The sequence below is a fragment of the Nipponia nippon genome, unplaced genomic scaffold (assembly GCF_047370975.1).
Source record: "Nipponia nippon isolate SJK-2023a ecotype South Korea unplaced genomic scaffold, ASM4737097v1 scaffold_2, whole genome shotgun sequence".
NCBI lineage: Eukaryota > Metazoa > Chordata > Aves > Pelecaniformes > Threskiornithidae > Nipponia > Nipponia nippon.
Genome location: NW_028262336.1, coordinates 1362518 through 1385171, shown reverse-complemented (window position 1 = coordinate 1385171; position 22654 = coordinate 1362518). Strand labels below are relative to the sequence as shown.

At 50.5% G+C, this 22654-nt stretch overlaps 1 protein-coding gene and 1 non-coding gene across 12 annotated transcripts; both read right to left on the bottom strand.

Moving 5' to 3' along the window:
• Positions 1-191: 191 nt before the first annotated feature.
• On the bottom strand, positions 192-22355 carry CHD4 (chromodomain helicase DNA binding protein 4). 11 transcript variants are annotated; one of them, XM_087756038.1, is made up of 40 exons: positions 22225-22355; positions 21112-21273; positions 18970-19097; positions 18586-18777; positions 18071-18189; positions 17407-17648; positions 17193-17320; positions 16937-17072; positions 16314-16495; positions 15941-16180; positions 14782-14985; positions 14465-14670; positions 14094-14225; positions 13692-13788; positions 13124-13315; positions 12836-13036; positions 11709-11846; positions 9543-9664; positions 9267-9440; positions 8831-8972; positions 8208-8339; positions 7976-8093; positions 7644-7768; positions 7113-7350; positions 6771-6943; positions 6427-6607; positions 6240-6350; positions 5981-6087; positions 5762-5895; positions 5122-5266; positions 4767-4932; positions 3861-3970; positions 3486-3621; positions 3154-3231; positions 2900-3037; positions 2693-2801; positions 2234-2366; positions 1084-1279; positions 800-975; positions 192-696 (listed from the first exon to the last, which is right to left on the bottom strand). In XM_087756038.1, the coding sequence occupies exons 2-40, from the start codon at positions 21206-21208 to the stop codon at positions 679-681; spliced, it is 5796 nt and encodes a 1931-aa protein (XP_087612164.1). In that variant the 5' UTR covers positions 21209-21273; positions 22225-22355; the 3' UTR covers positions 192-678. The 11 variants fall into 11 exon arrangements, with proteins under 11 accessions (XP_087612164.1, XP_087612165.1, XP_087612173.1 ...); XM_087756039.1 differs by having other exon boundaries at positions 3486-3618; XM_087756040.1 differs by having other exon boundaries at positions 193-696; positions 5981-6069.
• LOC148055603 (small Cajal body-specific RNA 11) lies at positions 4600-4739 on the bottom strand. Its single transcript, XR_015705226.1, has one exon.
• Positions 22356-22654: the final 299 nt, after the last annotated feature.

The following is a 22654-nucleotide window of genomic DNA, read 5'->3' as shown; positions in this document are numbered from 1 at the left end:
GCCGGCAAAGTCAGACGGGCGGTGATGGCGTCACGGGGAGAGGCGGGGCCTCGGCTGTGAGGCGCTTCCCCCCCCCCCCTTAGCAGCAACAAAATAAAATACAAGGAAACTTTATTTTTCAGTTTTACCAAGGTTTTGCTCTGTTTTTTGACTTTTTTTTGTTTGTGGTTTTTTTTTTTTTTTGTCTTCAAGCTGTTTATTAGTGGACAAGTCCGGTCAGTTTTTGTATTAAAAAGGATCTTGATGGAGGTAGCTTTGTCTCTGTCCTGGCTTTCGCTTGGTCTTGCCTGCGCACTCATCTCTCGGTAAACAAACGCAAAATAAAATTAAAAAAAGAAAAAAAAAAAAAAAAACCCAAAAACTGGAATTGCAGGCGGAGGCAGCGAGCAAGGCAGCCAGGGTCTCCGTGTAACAGACATGGCGCTGCGGCCTCCAGTCACTATGTACAGAGTCCGTCATCCGTCCCCCTCTCTCCTAAGCACACTCCTTGCTCCGAGGGGCTGGCTGCAGAGGAAGGAGTCCCTTCTCCTCCCGGAGACCTGCGCGGCAGCTTCCGTAGGGAGGGAAACAGCACCCAGTCAGGAATGTCAGGCGGAGGGGTCGAGTGTGAAGGGGTGGGGTGGGTGTAGGGGGGTCACTTCAGCTTGGCCGAGAGGTCAACAGCACCGGGCCAGGGACTCACTGCTGCTGGGCCACCTGCGGGGCGAGAGAAGAGGGTCAGGGACCCTGGGTGACCAGGGCAGCTTCCCCCCAGAGCCCCCCGAGGTAACTCTGCTTACTGACCAGAGAGGGTACGTACTTGTTGGGGAGGCGGGGGCGGCGGGGGCTCGCTGCTGCGGTTGGCCAGCCGGCTGAGGATGTTGCGCTCCGACATCTGGAGGCGGACGGCCACGGGTGGGATACGGGCGATGGTGGCGGGCAGACGAGTCACATCCGCCTTCATGTCACTCAACAGCTCCTCCAGCTGCTTCAGAACTGGAAGAGAAAGAGGAATCTGTTCAGAGGGGAAAGGGACACCCCACTGGGAAAAGACGAGTCAGGACAGCGATGCTGACCCCACCCTTGTTCACCACACCGCGTTACCTTTGTGCAGCACGGCGTTGGCTGGTTTATTCCCAGCCATCGACTCCTTGGATAGGTGCTGGTGGCTCTCAGCCAGGCATTCCACCTCCGCGAAGCGCGTGTTCAGAGCCATAGAGGGATGAGATGGGTCTTCCGACATGTTCAGATAGGCAGCTCGCCGCAACTGCTCCTCGATCACCAGCGCTTGCTCCAGGAGCTGCAAGATGGGGCAGCAATGAGACAAAGCCTTTCAGCAGTTGCCCAAAAAGCAGCCTGTTTGCACCCCCAGTCTCTCCCGAGCCCGTTCTCCACTGTCTCCGGAGGCGAGTTTCTGCAGCTGAACCTCCTTTCACCAGCTTCTGTTTATATTGAGTGAAGCCTTAAGAGCCCAAACCAATAAGGGCTCCATTAAGCTAAGCCAGGTACACAAGGAAACCAGGCTGCATCTAGTTTAATAGAAGACCACCATCAATCCTCTAGGATTCTCATTCCTCCTCCGATTCTTTTTAAAGACCAAGTTGTTTGCTATTTTACTCTTTCTTTATGGAGCGAAGGGGATGGAGCTTTCTCTTTGAACCCCAGTGAGAAGTATCCCATGCTACTTGTAGGAAGAGTCTAGAAACTGCTAAGCACATCAGGGACATCTGGAGAAGTCAATCTGAATCCCATCAGTGCAGAACTCGATCAGCCAGATCAGTTTTAATGTTTTGCTCCCAGACTGGAGTTTGAGTTGGCCTTAAATCACTCCCCACAACTAAGCTATGGTCACTCCCAAACAGGTTGAGGCAGAGACTGGAGGCAACCCTTTCACCAATCCATACAGCGTTTCCGAGTTCCGCTTAGGCACGCTGAGTGGGCTGGAGCACACCAAGCAGAAACCACGAGGGGAAAAAACCACTTGAACCTTAAGCCTGCTGCCTACCGGCTGTTCAAAAAACCTTTGGAGAGACGGCACTGAACCGAGCTCCTCAATACCATTGCTAGAGTAAAGGGGGCTCCTATTGCGGAGCTACTGCGTGATCCTGAGTGAGATTACTTATTTTTTCCCCCTAAAAATGAAAGGCACTGCAGAAGCCTTCACTTTCTTAGCGGAAACTCGGAAGAGCAAGCTCTTGTTCTTAGAGGTCCAGCTGCCTGAAAGGCACTTACCACACTGAGGAGAAAGCCTTACCTTGAATCTCCTTGCCAAGAACTTATTCTTTATTTCCAGGAAGTTACCCCTGTTCATCTCACCCTTGAAGGGTTCATTGAGGATGGCGTAACGTGGATCATTCTGAATATCCTGCCAACGGGCATAGCCATGACTGAGATGGGATGAGCTCAGGCAAACAAAGGCAGTGAGAACAAGGGAATACGCAGCCCAGGCAGATACAGTTCCCAAGAGGGGGTGGGGAAGGGGGGTGCAGAGAGGGGAGGAACAGGAGCCAAGGAAAAGGAATGAGAACTATGTCCTGCTAAGTCCTAACTATGCTGGCAGGAAACTCCTCCTCCCACCACCACTTTCACTCTCGTGAAAGAGGTTAAAGCACTCTCTCCCTTAATGTACTCCAGTCAGACCCAGGACAGTCACCTTCACCGTGATATGGTTCATGTACAAGGGGAGAAAACTGGTCTGTCAGGGTAAGGATACTTGATAATTCCAGCAAGGAGCCAGTAGTCATGACGCCGATGCCAGATCTCATAGGTCTTCTTGGTGACAGTTGCAGCTCGCTCTTCATTCTGCCACAGGGAGTGCAGCTCTGGAAAGGCAAGAGACACCGCAACAGTCAAAAGTCATTTCACCGACACAAGCAGGGGCATATAAACCAGTTCAAGCATGTAAAAAGATTTCTCCTACCAGTGAAGCCACCATCTGCTATGTTGAACATGAAGCGCTGCTTTACTGCCTTCTTGTGCCTTTCGTCTACTGACTCTTTCAGCATCTCTCCGTTCTGCAGCATCACCAGATCTCTCTTATCATCCTCCTTTTTCTCATCTGTACACACGGGAAATTATTAGAAAGAACACGGCAGACACCGCAGCAAGTCGGACCCACAAGGAAGCCTTGCGGGAGAGGGGTTAAAGGAAGAGAATGGAATTATCGTGACTCACCTTTCTCATCCAGAGTGATTATAGGAGGTTCAGGAGGATTCTCAATAGGTGCTCTGTCTTCCACTTTCTCCACATCAGCTGCAGGAGAGAAGGGGAACATGAGACACAGGGGAACATGGCAAGCCCCAGGTTTTGTTCTTCAGCCTGTGAAGCCTAATACTGTTCCCTACCTCCCTGTTCAAAGTCCTGGAACAGCCCCACTGATTGTCTAGATTTACACCTGTTTCTTTAGGATAAAGTGCTGAAGCAAAGAAGATACAGCTTTAGGAAAATAATGTTGGGGGGGTTTATTGCTGTTCAAGGTATTAAAAAAAAAAACTCCCTAGAGATACCTTTGCTTTCCACTTCCATTGGCTCATCTGGTCTTTCCTTCACCTCCAGTTCCTCTACTTTTTTTTCATCTGCTTCTGTGGGGTTCACTGGGGATTTTGCTTCCTGTGGCGGTGTCTCCACAGGCTGGGCACACTGCTGAGGACAGAAATCAATGAGAAGCGAGGTAAAGCAGCGCGTGGAAACAGGAGAGAGTCACAGCAGTTTGGAAAGCAAAGATGCAGAAAACTGTCAGGCCAATTCCGAGGACCCGACAATTATCTTTAAATATCGTTCCGAGAACTTGCCTCTGTCTCAGCAGCTGAACAACACAGAAGAGCGGGCAGAAGCAGAGACATTTACAATTGCATGAGGCAAACGAGCAACCCACCACTCACCTCCATAGGGACCTCTGTTTCAGTAGCAGAGGCACTGAGCTCTTTCTCTGGTTCAGATGACTCTCCTTGCTCCTTAGCACTGGCTCCTTCTTCTACTTTTACTCCTTCTTCTGTGTATTCCCCACCCCAGAGCGGCACAGCAGACAAAAGAAGAGAAGCCATCAGTAAGGTCTTCCCCTCAGCACACATCTTTGCTCCCAGAGATTAGGCCCATCAAAATGGGGCCGACATCACTCAAGATCACAAGAACACAAGTCTTATGAGGAGCGGCTGAGGGAGCTGGGGGTGTTTAGCCTGGAGAAGAGGAGGCTGAGGGGAGACCTTATTGCTCTCTACAACTGCCTGAAAGGAGGTTGTAGCGAGGTGGGGGTCGGTGTCTTCTCCCCAGTAACGAGCGACAGGACGAGAGGGAACGGCCTCAAACTGCGCCAGGGGAGGTTTGGGTTGGATATTAGGGAAAACTTCTTCACCGAAAGGGCTGTCAGGCCCTGGCACAGGCTGCCCAGGGAAGTAGTTGAGTCTCCACCCCTGGAGGTATTTAAAGAACAGATAGATGTGGTGCTCGAGGACATGGTATAGTGATGGACTTGGCAGCGACAGGTTAACGGTTGGATTCAATGATCTTAAGGGTCTTTTCCAACCTGAACGATTCTATGATTCTAAGATGACCCCCCGTTTCCTGCCCACTACAAATGCTGGGCTTCTCTTCTCACTGACGGCAGCACATCCAAGGAAAGCTAGTGTCCTCTCCTGCCTTTAAGGGCTCGCACATGTCTTTGGCAGCCCTCCTAACATGAGAGGGAAGTTGATCTGCGTCCACCCCCAGGCCCCACCACCACAGCTCCGGTGAGGGGAACGGCCAGGAGGGGGTCAGGACGCAGGACAGTACAGGAGGAGAGTTCTCACCAGGTGGAGGGACGGGGGCAGGCGTATTTGGCTGCGTATCCCCTGGCGTCGAAGGAGTTGGGGTTTTGGGAGAGGGTGAGCTTGGCTGTGAAAGTTTCTTGTTCTCCTCTATCTCTGCCAGTTCTGGCATGCTCCAACGGCCGTTCACGTGCTCGAATTCCTGCACCTGCACGAGAGGGAGAGAAAGACATCTCATTGGAGTAGTCGTACAAAGCTTGTCCTCAAACCAGAAAAGACAGACCACTCAGCACGCAACAGAAATAGGTGTGAAAGGAGAGGTAACACACTAGCTCAGGACCCCAGTGACTCCAAGTTATAGGGAGAGCAAAGGCTACTCGCTCTGCTAGGCACCTACCTTTTTGCGTATAAGTGACATGACCCCAATGCGAGTAAGGACATGCTGTCGAGAAAGACCTTCCCGTGGGACCCCATCTGCGAAGGTCTCTGCCCCATCAGCTCCAGGTTCACATAAGTGGCGCATGAACAGCGAGACATAGGCCCTGGAGCAGTTAAGAGACAAGCAATTAGACTACAAACCAGGTTAGCTGGAGACATTCATTATCAGACCCCTTCCAACACATACGGGAAATCACCCCGAGACTCCTAACCCATAGCAACACAAGTTCTGGGGTTCCAGGCTCCAACAAGGGAGAATTTCCTGACAGAATTACTACATACATCAAGGACACACAGCTGACTCAGAGTCCTGAGCCAGAAACAACCGTAAGCCCAAAAAGGACTCCAGGAGAGCATTCGTTACATGGCCATCCTACTCCTCTAAAAGCATTTGCTTTTGGTGACTGATGAGTCAAGTCCAAGGAAGGTAGCTAGGAACAACCCCCTAGTCTCTCCCAGCTTATACTTCATTCCCCCACAAAACTAATACATTATGGAAATGCAGTCTCTAAGGAAAGGCCAGAAAAGGCCGAATTCTCATTCTTCCCCAAAGGGACTAGACGTTGCCAGTCTTCCATCCCTGCCTAACACAGACTCACTTGAACTCTTTCTCTGACTTGCCACGGAGGTCCCGGACAAGCCACTGAGTGGTGAAGGCATCCTGAGGTGGCATTCCATAGCGCATGATAGCATTGAGGAAGGCTTTCCGTTGGCGGGCATTGAAACCCAAGACCTAGAATGGAGGAGAAGGCAGACAGATACGGCAAAAGCCATACAGAAGCAGCTAGGAAGCAAACGCCTACCCTGGTACTACTTACCTCAATGTTCCCTCCCACACGGGCAAGTAAGGGAGGCAGAGGCTTATCCTTATCATTTCTCAGGCCTTTCCGGCTAGGCCGACGAGCTGCTGAAGAGAGAAATGCAGCTAAGGAGGAGAGACAATGCACAGCATATTGTTGTGTGAATATTTCCCTTGCAGAACAGCACCACAAAGTGTAAAAGTCACCCAAATCAAGTCCCAGCTGTTCCCACACTCGGAGAAAGGGACCCAGGAACTCTGGCTTCACCAGAACTTACCTTCAGACCTCTCATCAAAGTCCTCATCTCCTTCTTCAGAAGCAACTGAATAGTCTGACTGATTATCTGACTGGTCATCCTGCCAGTCTGAAAGAAAAACAGCACGTGAGCCTGAGACGCTACTCCGTTACTTCCCAGCAACATATACTTACACCCATTTCTCCCTCAGGTTCCTGTGGATTTGTACCTCTATCCTCCTGCGAGCCATCGTTGTAGTTAACTTGCTTGCGAATACGTTTGCCCTTGCCCAGATTCCTGGCCAGATCCTCCTGTTGCTGTTCATAATGGTGACGCAGCAGTTTCTCCCAGTAATCGGGATCCACTGACTCCTCCTGCTTAATGATCTCACGTTCAACCTCCTCTTCCTCCTGCCACAGAGAGGTAACAAATTTAGAGCCCCCGAGCTCCAAATCCCAACCTGTCTGAGCAGATATATGCCTGCTCGCCCTTAAAAGCGTCAGAGCTCAATTTGCTTAATTGATCCTACATCGTTCAGCAGAAGATACTAGCTGACATCCACCTCACACTCACCCCCATCTCCTCTTCACGAACCACATACTGGGCCACCTTGAAGGAGCTGAGATACTCATTCATGCCCTGAAGTTCCGTGTCTTCTGTTTCATCCTGGTTCCGATCCAACAGACGCTCAATTGCTTTGTCATCATAGTGGATGACGCTGCTGTCCTCACCTTCTTTGTTATCCCCTGAGGGAAAAGCACAGGGACAGTTGCTGCATTGACCTCAAGGGACTAGGAAAGGGAATGCCACCCTAGACCCCTCTGTAGAGCTATAATCAGCACTGTGCCTACAGTCGCTTGCTAAATAAGGAGCCAGACCTCCCCACGTCCTTCAGTTCTACTCCCAGGCACTCACCCCCCTCAGTAGCCTCATCCTTGAAGAGCTCTTCAGTGCCAAATTTGAGAATGTCATCAAGTTCCTGTTTGGACATGGAGCCTGTCTTGGAGCCCAGCCCTGGTCTCACTACCAGATGAGTTAACATCATTTTCTTCTTGGCCACCTGAGTGATACGCTCCTCCACTGAGGCCCTTGTCACAAAGCGGTATATCATCACTTTCTTGTTCTGTCCAATTCTGTGTGCACGACTGAAGGCCTAGAAAAGAGATGTGCTCAGAACAGTCTAGAGCTACACAAGTAGTAGTCTGATATGCCCCGCCTACCTCCACGAGTTTCCCAGCTGCCTTCATGTTGGCTCTTAAACATTAGTGAAGGCTGGGCCCTGGAAGAACCCTCCACTATTTCACTTCCCATCTCTACCCATCCTCACTGCTCTAATTTTGCGTATTTCTAGAGGGGAAGTCTCACATTCCTTCACTCCTCCTGATGATTTCATTTCCCTCTTCCTCAGGATTACTCCCCATAGTGAGTGGTCTCATTCAGACTCACCTGGATATCATTGTGGGGGTTCCAGTCTGAATCATAGATAATCACAGTATCTGCTGTGGCCAAGTTAATACCAAGACCCCCAGCTCGAGTTGAAAGCAGAAAGCAGAACTGCTGAGCACCAGGAGCTTAAATAAAAGGAGAGAACAAAAGTAATCAAGGGAGAGTGCATTACTCCAACAAGGATTTCCCACATCACCTGAGGGGGAATCACTACTAATCTAAGATTCCAGGAGAGCAATGGAAGCCTTGGGCCACAACCACCCCATGTTGACCGCTAAAGCACATACAAGGCAACGGTTTTCATTTTGCAAAGGAAGCAGGAGACTCCATACCATTGAAGCGATCGATAGCTTCCTGACGCATGTTCCCTGTGATTCCTCCATCAATCCGCTCATATTTGTACCCTTCGTGTTCCAAAAAGTCTTCTAGAAGGTCCAACATTTTAGTCATCTGCATATCAGAAAAACACCACCACAAAAGAGTGAGGGCCAAGGGGACACCAGGTCAACAGGCTCCTTTCTCAGAAAAAGGAGTTCCCAGCCTTAAGGTTTTCCCCCCATATACCTGAGAGAATATGAGCACCCTGTGACCTCCCTCCTTAAGGTTCTTTAACATCTTCTGGAGCAGCAACAGCTTTCCAGAGGCTCGAATAAGGGCACTACCATCATACATGCCATTTGGCATTTTTGGAGCTTCCTGAGAAGAAAAAAAAAAAAAGAGAAAAAGAAAGGGAGTAAGGGGTGGGGTGGGGGAAGAAAACAGCTTGAAGAGATGCAGCTCTGTCTTTGTCCCTAGCTGTGTTCATCAGATGCTGACTCACATCTGGTCATTTAGCTTGGCACAACCACAGCATGTAGCACTACTTATATGAAACATCAGTGCTACCCTGTGCCTCTTCTCTTGCAATTTGACTGCTAGACGCCCTCCTCTTTCTTACTGACCTAATCCCTACTCTTACTGTCTCCACCATCTTGCCTGCGTCGCAAGATAGCTCCTACCTGCCATACAAAGACACTGGAAAAGGAAAGGCCTTCCAGCATGTCGGGTCTCCATAAAGACAGGACAAAACAAACACAGAAGCAGAAGGAGAGGAAGAGGAACCCCTCCATGCTTCGCTAGGGAGCGAACTGGCTCCCTGATAACAGCCAACAGGGAATTTGCTTGTAGAGAACAAGTGACTGACATACCATAGCAGCCACAGGAAAGAGGTAGGGGTGGTTACAGCACTTCTTCAGATCCATAACAACATTGAGCAAGGAGACTTGGTTACCACCACCCCGTGCATTCAGTGCCTCAAAGTTTCTTGTCAAAATGTATTTATAATATTTCCTGAAAAGAAAAAAAAATTACAAGTCAAGACACGCCCCCATGAGAATGACTAACATACTCTCTTGCTAAACCCTGCACAGCTCCTGGCATTACCTGCCAGCAGCATTCACTATCTCTTTATCCCTTACATTAGGATTAGTCCTCCCTCTGCTATAGTGGCAGCAGGAAATCCTCCCCCTATCCACTGTGTAGTAAGCCCTATAGCGAGGATGAGGCTGTTTCAGCATCCTCTTTGGAAGGAGAACAGAGCAAGAGCAATTCAACACCAGGTGCTCTCTTCATCCGCACACTCACTTCTGCATGGGGCTCAACTCCACTCTGACAATGAGTTCAGTCTTCGATGGCATATTCTTGAAAACATCAGCTTTGAGGCGCCTCAGCATGTGTGGGCCCAGCATGTCATGCAGCTTCTTGATCTGATCCTCCTTGGCAATATCTGCAAACTCTTCTAGGAAGCCCTCCAAGTTACTGCAGAGAAACAGACACTCAGCAAAAGCCTCGAAGGAAAAAGAACGAGGAAGGGGATTAGGGTGACAAGACAGGCAGGCTGACTTGCACTGCAAGACATACTGGAATCTCTCCGGCGTCAGGAAGTTCAGCAGGTGGAACAGTTCTTCCAGGTTGTTCTGCAGGGGAGTTCCCGTCAGCAGCAGCTTGTGCTGGAGGGAGTAACCGTTCAGCACACGGAAGAACTGGGAAGCAGATAGCAAGGACGAAAAGGGGGGACCAAAACACACAAACACGTCAAAGGCTTATTAAGTCATAGGCCTACAAAAAAATAATTTCTCCTAGGAAAAAAAAAATTGTCATCAAGCTAGGGTTCAGTTTAGATCACATCAGCTGTTTGGACAAGAGCTCCAAGTAGTTCACATTCCAGTCAGGGTCACTAGACTGATCTCGTTTGGATCATCGCTCTGCATAGCTAAACCATGACTGCAGCAAATCCTACAAGCCATCAGGTGCTGGTAGGTTTCCTTTGCTCTTTTAAGTTACAAGCTCTTTCAGACCACCAATCATTTCCAGAGTGCTATACGACGTACTTTTTCTTGCTAAATTAGTGTTCCACATTCTTACAACTGCTCTGCCTTGAGAATTCTAGAAATAACTAAGTCACTCTTCCTATTCATATCAACCCTGGCAGCGTTCCAGAGCTCTGAACAAGCAGAGGAGAAAAAGAGCTAAGGGTTTGCCAATGTGTCTTTAAGGTAATTTGTGCTAGTTTTCACAACAATGAAGCAATTCCAGACAGAGGTAGCGAGCAGTTGAAGTACTGAACTGAAAAGCACAAGTGTACCACATTCACCAGCACAAATTGACAATAAAGCAGTAATTTATTTACAAGCTTGGGCATTGCTTTGCTTATTTTACACTTTGCATGATACAAGGTCAAACTTAATGGAAGTAGCTTGTACTAGATGGCAAACAAACAAAAAAAGAAACAAAGAAGAGAAACCCACCACCACTTCTGTTTTGGTTATCGCACCAGAAGGATTTGTCTAGTGGCCTCCACGGGGATTTATCTTTTGACATAGTTACCGTCAAAAAGCATTCTCACTTTGCAATCAGATATGGAAGCTACTGATTATATCTGCAAAACTTTGGTAGAAAACCAGGGTCTGTCAAGAAACATCTGACCGGTCTTGCAGACCTGAAGCTGTCCTTATGGGACAGGAAACTGCTCCAGAAAAAGGTAGATTTAATGGTCTCGGTGGGTAACCAATTGTAACTATCAGTCATAGCGTAACCATGAGCCTTTAAATCCTCTATTCAATTAACAAATATTAATAGTAAGCATTCATTACTACTTCCAATAATTTCAATGCTAAGCATGGAATGGCATCCAGTCTTAGTGTCGACAATAAAAAAAAAATCTGGGAACTGGACTGCAAGCACAGCTGTGATGTCTCCGAAAGATGCCTCACGCTAAGATCCAAAAAGCTAAAGCCATTTAAAAGAAAAAAAAGAGAAATCAAGAGGCAATTTTGTCTTACACAGTCTCCAAGAACCTATAAAACCAGATTTCCAATAACAATTGTTTTTAGCACACTGAGCACTAGAACCCAGCTGAAGACAGACAAATCAATACCAGAATTAAGGCACAAGGGCCTAGGGAGAGGCTGGATTAAGAAAGTACAGTCAAGTCTACTGAATTCAAACAAGCTTAATTAAGGTGCAGCCTTTTATAGCAGCTATATGGCTTTCAGCGTCTACCCAGGCATTTTTGACCACCTCTGCCCACCTCTCCCATTTCTATAACATCTAATTAGTTCTGCTACAAAGTTAGATGAATGCAGACAGCAGGCCTACTCCGGAAGCAGGATAATTGTGCTCCTGCAGCTTGTTTTATGTTCAGTATGGCAAACCTCTCCAGAATAGAGGTGGTGCAGATATATGATCTGCTTTGAGAGAAGCCAGTTTGTATTTGAGAGCGACCACGACATCCAGGTTTTTCTCTTTTCCAGCATACACCAATTGCCTATTCACCCACAAAGCTGTTTTAACCAGTGATACGTATACACAAGTTAAGTTGTTGCCAGTGATAATCAATACCCAAATTAAGGCTGTTGGATATTTTTTGTTAATAGCACATCAAATTTACTATTGAACAAATGACTAAGAGTTGGCAGAGAAACTTATGCGCTTAGGAGCAGTTATATTTAGTCTTCTCAACACTCTCTTGCCCATTCCCCCCTGCAACATAGGCCATGCTTATCAACCACCTATGCTCCTCTGTACCTTAGACTGATTGTTCTTCAGCCGGTGAGCTTCATCCACAATGAGACAGGCCCAGTCGATAGAGCCTAGTATGGCCATGTCAATTGTGATCAGTTCATAGGAGGTGAGAAGCACGTGGAACTTCACAGCAGCCTCCTTCTGCAAAGGAAAAGGATGAACGTGGTAACGGGATAGGGGAATGCCCCAGGACAAAGCAGATGTGGTGTTTCTCCATCAAGTTATTCTCATGAGCCCCGGTCAAACAGCACATCAAAAAAACCCAAAACAACAAATTTTTCACACCCACAGTTTCCCGTCACAAGATTCAAAATGCTACCCAAACCATGCTAACCTTTTAATCCCCTATTACTCTCTTAACACACGGAAATCTCCTCAACCCCCTCAGTACCTGCTACTTCTGGACAGCTGCCAAATATTGTACGAGAAGTTTAACAAATAAGCAGCGAATAGAGGCATGGGAGGGAAACGAGATTTGGAGAAGAGCGGCTCATCAAAAAGCTAAGACTCAAAGATAAGCAGTTTATCGTGGAACTTTAAATTACTGTTAGTACTTAACGCAGTTCAATTTCAAGGGAAGCAAAGGAGTCCTATCTCTGCCAATGGAAAAGCTTCAGCTCCCATCTTGCTTTTCCTAGGAAGACTAGAGTTCTACAAAAACTAGCCACCTAGACCAGGCTCTTCCTTCCTGTCTGGGCACAGAAGGCAATTTCTCAGATGTCTAGGTATGGCCTCACTGTCAGCTAGTTCCTCGGAAAGATTAGAGACTTCAGACTTTTTTCTGTTTGTCTTTTTCATACAATGGCAATTCTGACACTGACTTGCATCTGAAGAAACGATGCACAACTTCACAAATTAAGTAGAAGAGAGAGGGACTTGCCTATGGTCAGTATTACCTTAGTCAACTCTTTTTCCAGTACCAAATTAGTTCAGACTAGTAGGAGTGTTTAGACAGTCTAGAGCAGGAGTCTAAACGCCCACTAGTCATCCATTTGCAGTTATTGCCCCTTGGAAACTACAAGTATAATCAGTTCCCAGGGACATCAGAGCATCTGAACCTCAGCTGCTGACAGCCAGTCCAGTGCATCTCTTCTTTCGGTTCAGGCTTGCGTTACAGCAGAGTTCTGTACCTTCATTCTGGATGCTTTTTTGCCTCCACGGATGGCATTATCCTCGAAAGTGAACTCATTCTCACGGATGATGGCCCGGCTGTCTTTGTCCCCGACGTAGGTCACTACATACATATCTGGGGCCCACATCTCAAATTCTCGTTCCCAGTTGATGATTGTGGACAGCGGGGCACTCACCAAGAAGGGACCCTTTGAGTGGCCCTGTGAAGACAGTCAGTAAGAGCATGAGATGAATGCAACCACGAACGCAGGCAGGATCTCCCTGGGTAGCGATCTCCCAGCTCTCACCTCTTTGTATAAGGAATACAGGAACACAGCTGTCTGCACAGTCTTTCCCAGACCCATTTCATCAGCCAAGATTGTATCTGTGCCCTGGGCCCAAGAGAAGCGCAGCCAGTTCAGTCCTTCCAGTTGGTAGGGATGCAAAGTTCCCCCTGTGACATCGAGGTACTCCGGTTGCCGGTCATATTTCACCGTTGGCTACAGCGGAAAAAAAGGAAGACTTGAGATCCTTTACCTTAACTAGACAGTTACCAAGACTCATTTCCCAGTCACCCTAGTGCAGATGAGACTTCACAGATGACAACTAGCACCAGACAAAAATCCCAAACGGCCAAAGGTATCCACCAAGAAGCTTTTTTTTGTTTTTTAAACCCTTTCACCAAGAGCCAGGCAGTGCCTCACCCAACGGACAAGGTGGGCCTTTGTCCGAGGGCTCTATAACCCATTCGTTCTTTGGGCCAGGAAGGAACTCTAAGCCACGTGCTCTTCACTCTTTGGTTTCCTCTTTACCTGCCTCCCTCCCCAAAATAAGCAGCTGTTTCAGATGGCTCCTAAGCAATAAACAGGAACTTACATCTACTGTGGGAGTCTCAGGGGGCCTTTCCAGTTTCCGCATCTTCACCTTCTTTAACTTCTTACCAGGCCTGCCCTCTTCACCTCTCATCAGCTCCCTAGGCAGAGACAGGCCCAAGAACGTGCAAGTTTCATGGGTTTTGTAACAGATCGAGGGAAAATTATTGCAAAGAATAGGAGGGCAATCACCCAACTCAAACAGGCTCAAGAGAACAGGGCTGGAACCTTCATGAACTGGTGGAGAGGCACAAGGTCCCTGCCCAAAGGGATAAGGAGCCAGCAACAAGAAGATGCTTCTTGGCTATCTCCATATATTAATCCAGCCAGTGCTAGGGGCTGACGTAATCCGGTATCTTCTCTTGAGGGAAGGGAAAGGAAAACAACCTCCAAATACTTCTCTTACCTGTGATTCCAGTAGGCTTGCTTGTAGAGGTCATAATCTTGGATATCCACATCTTCGCTTTCCCAGGATGCCTGGTCATAGGGTAGGTCTCTCCATTTAATCAAATAGTGGACGTTCCCCTTCTTATCCACGCTGCGGAAGAAACCAGTAAGCCGTAAGCACAGTGAAACGACAGTATTCACCCAATCCACTCAAACGGGAGAGAAAGAAAGGATCTCTTAAGAAAGCAACAGAAACAGAGGAACTGTGCTTGTCATACCAACGGAAGAACTCCCACTGTTTCCCCCAGTCATACTGCAGTTTAGCTCAACCACTCTCCCTTAGCCCTGCTTAAGGTCTTTGTTGAAAATCCTCTTTGCTACCTCCCCTACCTATGATTAAGGATCCTGTGGATCATCATCCACTCAGGCTTGATCCCGTATCGATAGAAGCGCTCCTCCATCTCAGCATATTTGGGGTCCTTGTTTTTTCTCTTTCGGCTTTTCTCCTCCTCCCCTCCGAAGTCCCCTGAGGGCGGCTCATCCATATCATTTTTGCGTTGGTAGTTACGGAACATGACCTGGCAGTGCAGCTCCAGCTGGAGTCAGGACAGAAGCAGTTAGTAGGTGTTTCCCCCCCCACCCCAGCTATCCAAAACATCTCCCCCCAACTATCCACCCTTACGACATGCTTAGAGTCCTCTGCTCACCTGCAACTCCGACACCCAAGAGCAGTGCCAGTAGGACATGCCCTGCCATTTGACAAAGAACTGCCTTTCGGGCCGCCCCTCCAGGGGCTTAGGGGGAGGAGCGTTAGGGTCTGCATCAGGCGGACGTGGCGGTGGGGGGCCAACCGGGGGCTGACCCCATTTCCAGATCAAGATCTTCTGCACCTTTCCTTTCAAAGCTGGGCACTGAAAAGGTAAGCAGAGCTTGTTACATCAGAGCGTACGTGCTCTAACACAGAAGCGCTGAGGAGTAGAAACAGAGAGTCACAGTTCTCTTCCTTAGTTATAGCTTTACTACGCAGATGGAATTTGCTTTTTGGACTTGGAAGCTTTCATCCTCTTATCTCCGGGATTTCTTTGAGCTTTCTCCAGTTTTTCTTTTTTTTTCCTACAACTGACAAACCCCAAACTGAATTCAGTATCTCCATTTAGTTGTCTCCCCAGGGCCACACCAATTCAGAAATTCTACATTAAATACAGAAATTGCTCGGCTTGACCAGCCCAGCAGTCTGTCCAACAACTCCAATCAAAGTTTGTACAGAAAACATTTTGCTGTAGAACTATTGGCCCAGCATAGGGATATGTCCTGAAGCAGCTTTTTTTGTTCATCATCTTAAGTCCTTATCACCTAATGAAAGCACCTAACGCTATTTATAATACGTCATTTCAAGAACTTCCTGGAAGTGTGACATTTCTCCCAACTGTCTGCTAAGAAAGGGCTTGGCATTAGAGCTTGCAGTTCAAAAAAAACCTGTTTGGCTCAGCACCAGTTTAAAATTTTTTTTTTTTAAGCACTGAATTTGCTTGTACTCATTCTTCTGCGCCTACATACATGCAGGATCCAAGAAAATTGCGCCTTGGCATCCTAGACCCAAAACTGCCCCAACTACTCCGCACATAGGCAAACCTCATGAGACTCAGAGGCTGTCACCCTGTCCTTCCTGCTGTCTACAGAAAGCAGCCAACCGACGAGGCATAATCCAGCCACAAAAAGCCAGGCCTTGATGTTATAAAACATCAAGTGTGAGAGGAGATAGTCTTCGGAGGACTAAGCATTTCTGGAAAAATATCATCATCCAAAGGGATTATTAAATCGATCATCTCTTGTAGGCATAGGAGAATGGTACGAGCAGAAACTTACCGTGCAGCGAGGACAGAGCCACTCTCCGTTGGGAATCTCTGGCAACGGGGGATTCAGACAGTGGATGTGATAGGATGAAGGACAGGCATCACAGCACAGCAGCTCTCCTCCGTCCTTGCAGACTCTACAGAACTCCATATGGTGGTCATCCTCTTCCTCAGCATCCCCCACAACATCCTCCAGGATTTCCTCACCTTCGGAGTTATCCTCCTTTGCCTCCCACTGAATGCCCTCTTTTTCCTGTAGGAGAGGGAAATCAGAAAACCAAAGTCACTCATTTGTGATTATTTTATTACCGCGGAAGAGCGGCCCCAAGTCACTTGGCATCCCCCTCCGTGATTCCTGGCACAGTTGGGGGGAGTCCAGCACTCACACAGTGTGGGCAGCTCCATTTGCCCTCTGGGGCTTTCTCCATGTCTGGGTCCAGGCAAACCATGTGGTAGGCACGAGGGCAGGTATCGCACAGTATAATTTCTCCTCCCTGCTGGCACACCTCACAGTAGTCCTGGTGATCGGTCTCATAGCCATCCACAGCCACTGTGGAGTCCTCCTCACCTGCAGAGGGTGGTGAGGAGTTAGAGCAGTACAGGCCACAGGTACAGACTTCCAACAGCAAGGGAGGGTACCCTCCCAACAGCCTATGTAGTAATACAGAGATCCAGAATCCCAAACCCTTGCTCGATCTATGTAAATAAACAGGGCAGGGAACAAGAGCTGGAACAGGATTAAAACAAGCCCTTTTGGGCCTCATTCCACTTGTGAAATCAAAGGTGTAGTTGAGGCCAGGAAAACACAGCGCTGTGTCTGTCTCCCTACCAAGGTGAGAAAGAACTCCTGAAAGCTTTTTCCTTATTAAAAATAATATCAGGTTCTTCCTTCACAAACAATTCTCCCTCAGGTATGCTGTTAAATACCCAAATTCTACACAGACATTCCTCTCATCTTTCTACATGCTTAGCTGCACCTCTGTCTCCAACTGACAGCAAGCATCGATACCTTTCTTTTTCTTTTTCCCAGCTTTGAGTTTTTTGCGACTGCGGCTACTACGGCTTGTAGATCCATCTGAAACGGAGTAGCTGTTGATGCTGGCGTCATCGAAGTCTGACTCCACATCCAGATCATCATCTTCACTCTGAGGTAGGTAAGAAGCAAAGCTATGCTACTCCGGCACGCGTGCTGGGGGCAGCGATCAGACACGCATCCCAGCATTTCTAACATCTCCCTGGAAGGTCGAGGAAGGAGCGCCACTTACTGATGATCTTTTACGCTTGGAACCAAATCCTCCCAGTTTTATTTTCAAAGGTGCCACCTTCTTTGTTTTAGGTTTCTTGATATCGGGAATACGAGGACTGGCCTTCGGCTTCCGCCGGGCATTGGGTCCTGGGAACAGAGGAGCCTGCGAGTCAGGAGGACTACTGCCTTCATACCACTCACCCCCTACAATCCTGCCAGATTCTTCACCTCACCTTTGCCCTCCTTCGTCTTGGCTTTCCTGAGTGGCACATCTACAGGGGGCTGCGGCAGGACAGCGTCCACGTTTGTCACCATACTCTCCACTACCGCAACAGCCGCGGCTGCAGCAGCTGCCACAGATGCACCCGAACTTCCCTTGAAGGGGTTGTTTGTGCTAAACTCCCTCCATTTGGCTCCCAGTACCATCATCATCTTCGACACTGCTATTTTAGGGTTCTTGGCTGCAATAAGTGGCCTGCGTACAGTTAAGGAAGGAAGAGTTACCGAACCACCCTGAAATCCAGATCATTATTCCTCCCCGCCGCCACCCCTATCAGCACCTCTATCTCAAACTACATTCCTCTCTAATCTCTGCTCTCAGCAGCCAACGAATCTCGCCACTCCGTCCTTCATTCTGCGTGGAGGATGCAAACGCTCAGGGCCTTGGGAAGTGACAAGGAATTTAGCGTACTAGGGAAGAAAGGGGACTGGGAGTGAGGACTTGCATCATCTCCATCACTGAAAACAAAAAAGGTGCGAATCAATTATTTCACTCCTGCTCTAGGTAGGACGCTAGTGTCTCTAATGTGTCTTGAGGTTCCAAAAACAAGGAACCTAGTCCTTGTCACATCTCTTTTTATGCTCCAGAGTCCTTCCAAGCGCAGGCCTGCAGTTCACCTGACAAACTGGCTGAAAGCTTTGTAGTTGGTGAGAGTGCGGTAATCCTCCTCGGTGAAGATGTGATCAATATCCTCCATGCCCCAGTCTTCCAGGAGCTGAGCAGACGACTTCGGCTCCTGTGCAAAGAGAATTGCAGCAACTCTGAGAAAAAGCTCTAAGTTCTGCTCTAGGAAAGAGAACTTCCACACATCTACAGGACCCAATGGGGTGGGACCAGGGGATTTCCCCCCCACCCTGTCCACTTAGCACTGCCACAGGACACAGCCTCAACAGAACATCAGCGGAGGTGGGAAGAGTCTTTGGATTCAATATACATTCTAGGACTGTTTAAGGCAGAAGAGGGGAAGGAATGCCAGGTGGGAAAATGGTCAGGTTAAGCAGGTCTAGTAGAGGAAGAGGAGACTAAACAGCCCCAGCTCCATGTGCCATCACAAACGGAGAGCACAGTGACCCCCAAAATCAGATACGCAGGAATGAGGAGCAAGCAGTCAGTCAGCAGGGTAGCTTCTCACCTTTGAGTCATCATCTTCTTCCTCTTCTTCCTCCTCCTCCTTGCGCTTGGCTTTGTTTTTCTTTTCCTTCTTGGGCCCTAATTTCTTCTTTTTCTTCTTCCCAGGAGTGTAGTCACTGCCCTCACTGTCAGAGCGCAGAACCTCCTCTTCCTCCTCCACAAACTCATTCCCCTCACCAGAGCTGTCCCCCAGCTGGGGAGGGAGGGAGAGAGAAGATCAGGCAGCTGTGAGAAAATACCCTGGATAAGCACTAAACACCACAGTCTCCCCGAGCTCTAGAGGGTTCGTACAAAGGATTGCTGCCATAGGCCAACAACAACAGTAAGCGCCCTCACCCTGTATGTCCATATTTTAGAGTGTGACCGTAGGCTTCCTTTTCCTTACCTCCTTCTTCTGACGCTTGCTGAGCTTGGGCACTTTGGGTTCCTTTAGTTTCTTGGGCTTCTTCTTCTTCTTGATTTTGGGCGTCTCAGCCTCTGACAGAAGCTCTTCTTCTGGCTCTTCTTCAGGCTCTGGAGGAGAAGAGGCAACACGTCTCATTCAAACCCCATCTGCGCACTACAGCATAGCCCACTTCTCACAGAGATCGCTGAACTCGTCTACCTCTTGCTACACGCTTACAAACGTAGAAGCCTTTACAACTGCTTACTCTGCTACTGTTCACAACGGATCCTAGGTAATCCTATGGTAAGTTACCACTGCACATGGTTTTCCCCCTCCCCTCAACACCGCCTATTTTCCACAATATTCCTTCTCCAAGCAGAGCTGCACTCAGATCTCGGGGACCAGGAGTTTGCTATAACCCAACTGGAAGAGGAAAGAGCACGGAATAGATGGCCACATCTGAAGGAGACAGAACGGTGAATACATTTGAGAACCCAACCAGGATACTGCTTCAGTCCACAGGTCTCCAGGAGAGAAAGCCACAACTCTCTAGCTCTTTGGTGGTACAGAGCATCCTACGGCCGTATGCAGAATATGGGCCAGTAAGCCACTACCTGTCCCCCTCCATAGGAAAGCTGTTACTCAGCAACTCTATTCCAATCCGGATTTGACACAACCTTCCCCCAACCCCTTGCCTCCGCACCAACAGCTAAGCGAGCTCACTGCCCGGCCGGCGGGACGCACGCCAGCTCCCCACCGCCCATCTGCAGGCCCCCCTTCCCTGCCTGCCCCCCGCCCGAGGGGCAGGGGCGGCCAGACAGCCCTGCCCTTTGTGGCAAGCTGCGGGAGCAGCCGGGCCACCCGCCCTCCCCCGCCGCCCCGCCCACCGCACACAGCCAGAGTCACTCCTTCTCCCTCCAAGGGAAAATGGCCTCCTGACCACAGGAGCTGGGCAGGATGGAGGAAGCCACAGGTCAGAGGAGCTACGGCAGCCGGGGGTGAAACGGGTCGAGCTCTCGCAACCCGGGGTCCCGCGCCTGGCCCCTGCCAGATTCCCAGCCGATGGATGTCTCTTTGCTCCCACGGTCCTGCAACACCAGGTCCTTCAGCGATCCCACCTCTTCTTCTCCCCCAAGTTCTGATTTAGAGCTGTCCCATCCTTTCCAAAGCTCTCCGGTTCGCAGGGATTTTAACAGTTTTTCTTCACCAAGATTCTCCTTACAAGGCTTACCGACAGTCCCCTTCTGCCTAAGATTTCAGAGGTGCCAGAAAACCCTGGAGTCAAAGCTTCAGAAAAAATGCCAAACAAAAGACCAAAAAGCCCACAGCACCATTCTCCCTTTCCAGTTGCAACATTTCTCTTATACGACACTACAACACTACAGCATGAGTTAGTAGGAAAACTCAAACTTGTCTTACGATCCAGCGCATCAGGATACACATTATTCCTTTTCACAAGGAAGCAGAGAATCCAGATGTGGGTCCACAGAGCAAGTCATCAACCACAACAGCGGCAACAACAAAAAAACCCCCAAACCAGAAGAGTAGCCCAGGCTCTAACTCAAGTCTCATGCTGACGATGAGGATCCAAACACGAGGGGAAAAGGCGAGGTACAAAAACGACAAGAAAAGCAAAGGTGAGCAAGCAGCAGGGAGCGAGAACCACAAGAAACCTCAATAATTGGGTGTGGTGATGAAGGAAAGTGGGTCACGCAACAGCCCAGGGCAGTTTGCTCTGGACGTCAGCTGGTCTGAGCTCCCAGATGAAAGGCCGCCAGGCACTCTGCCCTTTCACGTACTGCCCCCCTCCCCATTCACAAAATAACACAACTCGCAGGCATTTTGGTACCCCGTCAGAACTGGACGTTCGGCCTCCACCCCTTATGCCTCCCTCAAAGCACGGGCCCCGGCAGCCTGCAACGGCCGTGAACAAAGTCAGCTCCACCTGACACAAAGCCGTGAGCCTCGCACTTTGAAGCAACCCTAGGACTCGGCTATCAAAATGAAAAACATATGCGTGACTCGTAGGTAAAAAAAAAAAAAAAAAAAAAGGCATTCCCCAGCACATCACGTATTTCACACATTCAGGTTGAGACCAGCGTTGCCGCCGTTTCGCACGCGTGCCCTGCGGGCTGTCCGTACCTGGATGCTGGGGGATAGCGTTGTTCAGCAGGATCTCCATCTCATCGTCATCGCTGCCCCCCGAGCACGGGGACGGAGATCCGATGCCCGACGCCATGTCCTCCAAACTGGGGGAGGCCTGGCTTTACACAGGGTGCCGTCTTCTTGCCAGTCAAGCCAGTACTTCATCGAAAAGTGAAAAAAGAGAAAGTTACAGCAGACCTGAACTCTGTTTTCCCAAGCAATAGTGTTACCGAGAGGATCCGTGAGAAAGCTTAGACAGCAACTCTACGGGATTTGGAGCCTACGGATAATAGGAACACTGGCAGCAAGTATCAGCTCAGAGTTGTGATGAGGCAGGCTTTGAAGACACTGGATATTAAACTGAGTCAGCAGCTCATCTCTGGCGAGGGAGCCAAAACAGCTGTCCTATGGGAAAACCCTCCCGTCCCCTGCAGCCGGGCGCCCTCGGTGATGGCTACCGGGGGCTGGGCAGGCAGCTGGGCTGCCGGGGCGCTGTCAGCGAGCCGGGGGCCCCGGGACGGCGGAGCCGGCGGTCCCCCGCTCCGACTTGCGGCGGGCGGGCAGGGAGGGAGGCCGGCGTCGCCCTCCCGCTGCTCCTCGGCCGCCGGCCCCACACAAAAGGCAGGGCGGGCGGGCGGGCAGGCGGCAGGCAGGGCGGGCAGCAGGCAGGGCCCCGCGGCGCCCGCAGCCCCGCTCCGCTGCCCGCCGCACCCGCGCCCCCGCCCGGAGCGGGGCTGCGCGGCGCAGGGCGGGGGCGGCGGGGGGGGGGGGGGGGGGGGGGGCCGGGGCACGGTCTCCCGGGCGGGGGCGCGGGGCGGGGCCGGGGAAGTCCGGCTCCATGCGGCGAGGGGGCCGCCGCTCCCCGGGGACGGGAGCCGAGCGGCCGGGGCTGCGGGGACCGGCGGGGCGGCCGCTCGCCGGCGCGGCTCCGGGGAGGGGGGGAAGGGACGGACGGACGGACGTCCTGCGGCCGCCTGGGCAAGGGGACGGCGCGGCCCCGAGGAAGGTGGGGAGCTGCGGCCGGCGGAGAGGGGCGCCCGCCGGCAGGGAGGGACGCCCCGGGAGGCGGCGGAAGGCCCTGCCCGCCCTCGTCCCCGCCCGGCTCCTCACCCGGCTCCAGACCCCGGCTCCTCTCACCGCTGCCGCCGCCGCCGCTGAAGGGAAAATGGCTCCAGCCCCGGCACCGCCTCTTAAAGGGGAAAAAACCCGGCCAGGCCCCGCCCCGCTCCCGCCTCCATCCCATAATATGCCCCGGGACCCCGGCAACAGGCCCCGCCCCCGTCTCCCCGGCAACCACCCCCCCCCGAGACATCCCATAATACTCGCCCTCCCCTCCGAACTTCCCACTCGCTGCCCGGCCCGGCATCCCATAATAACAACCCCTCCCGCCGGGAACATCCCATAATACGCACCCCCCCCTCCCTCGAGAAACATCCCATAATACTCCCCACGCTCGCACCCCTTCGCTCCGGCATCCCATAATACTCCCCCCCCCCCCCCAGCTCGGGACCCCGCGCCGGGGCGGGGCGGCCCCCCCCGC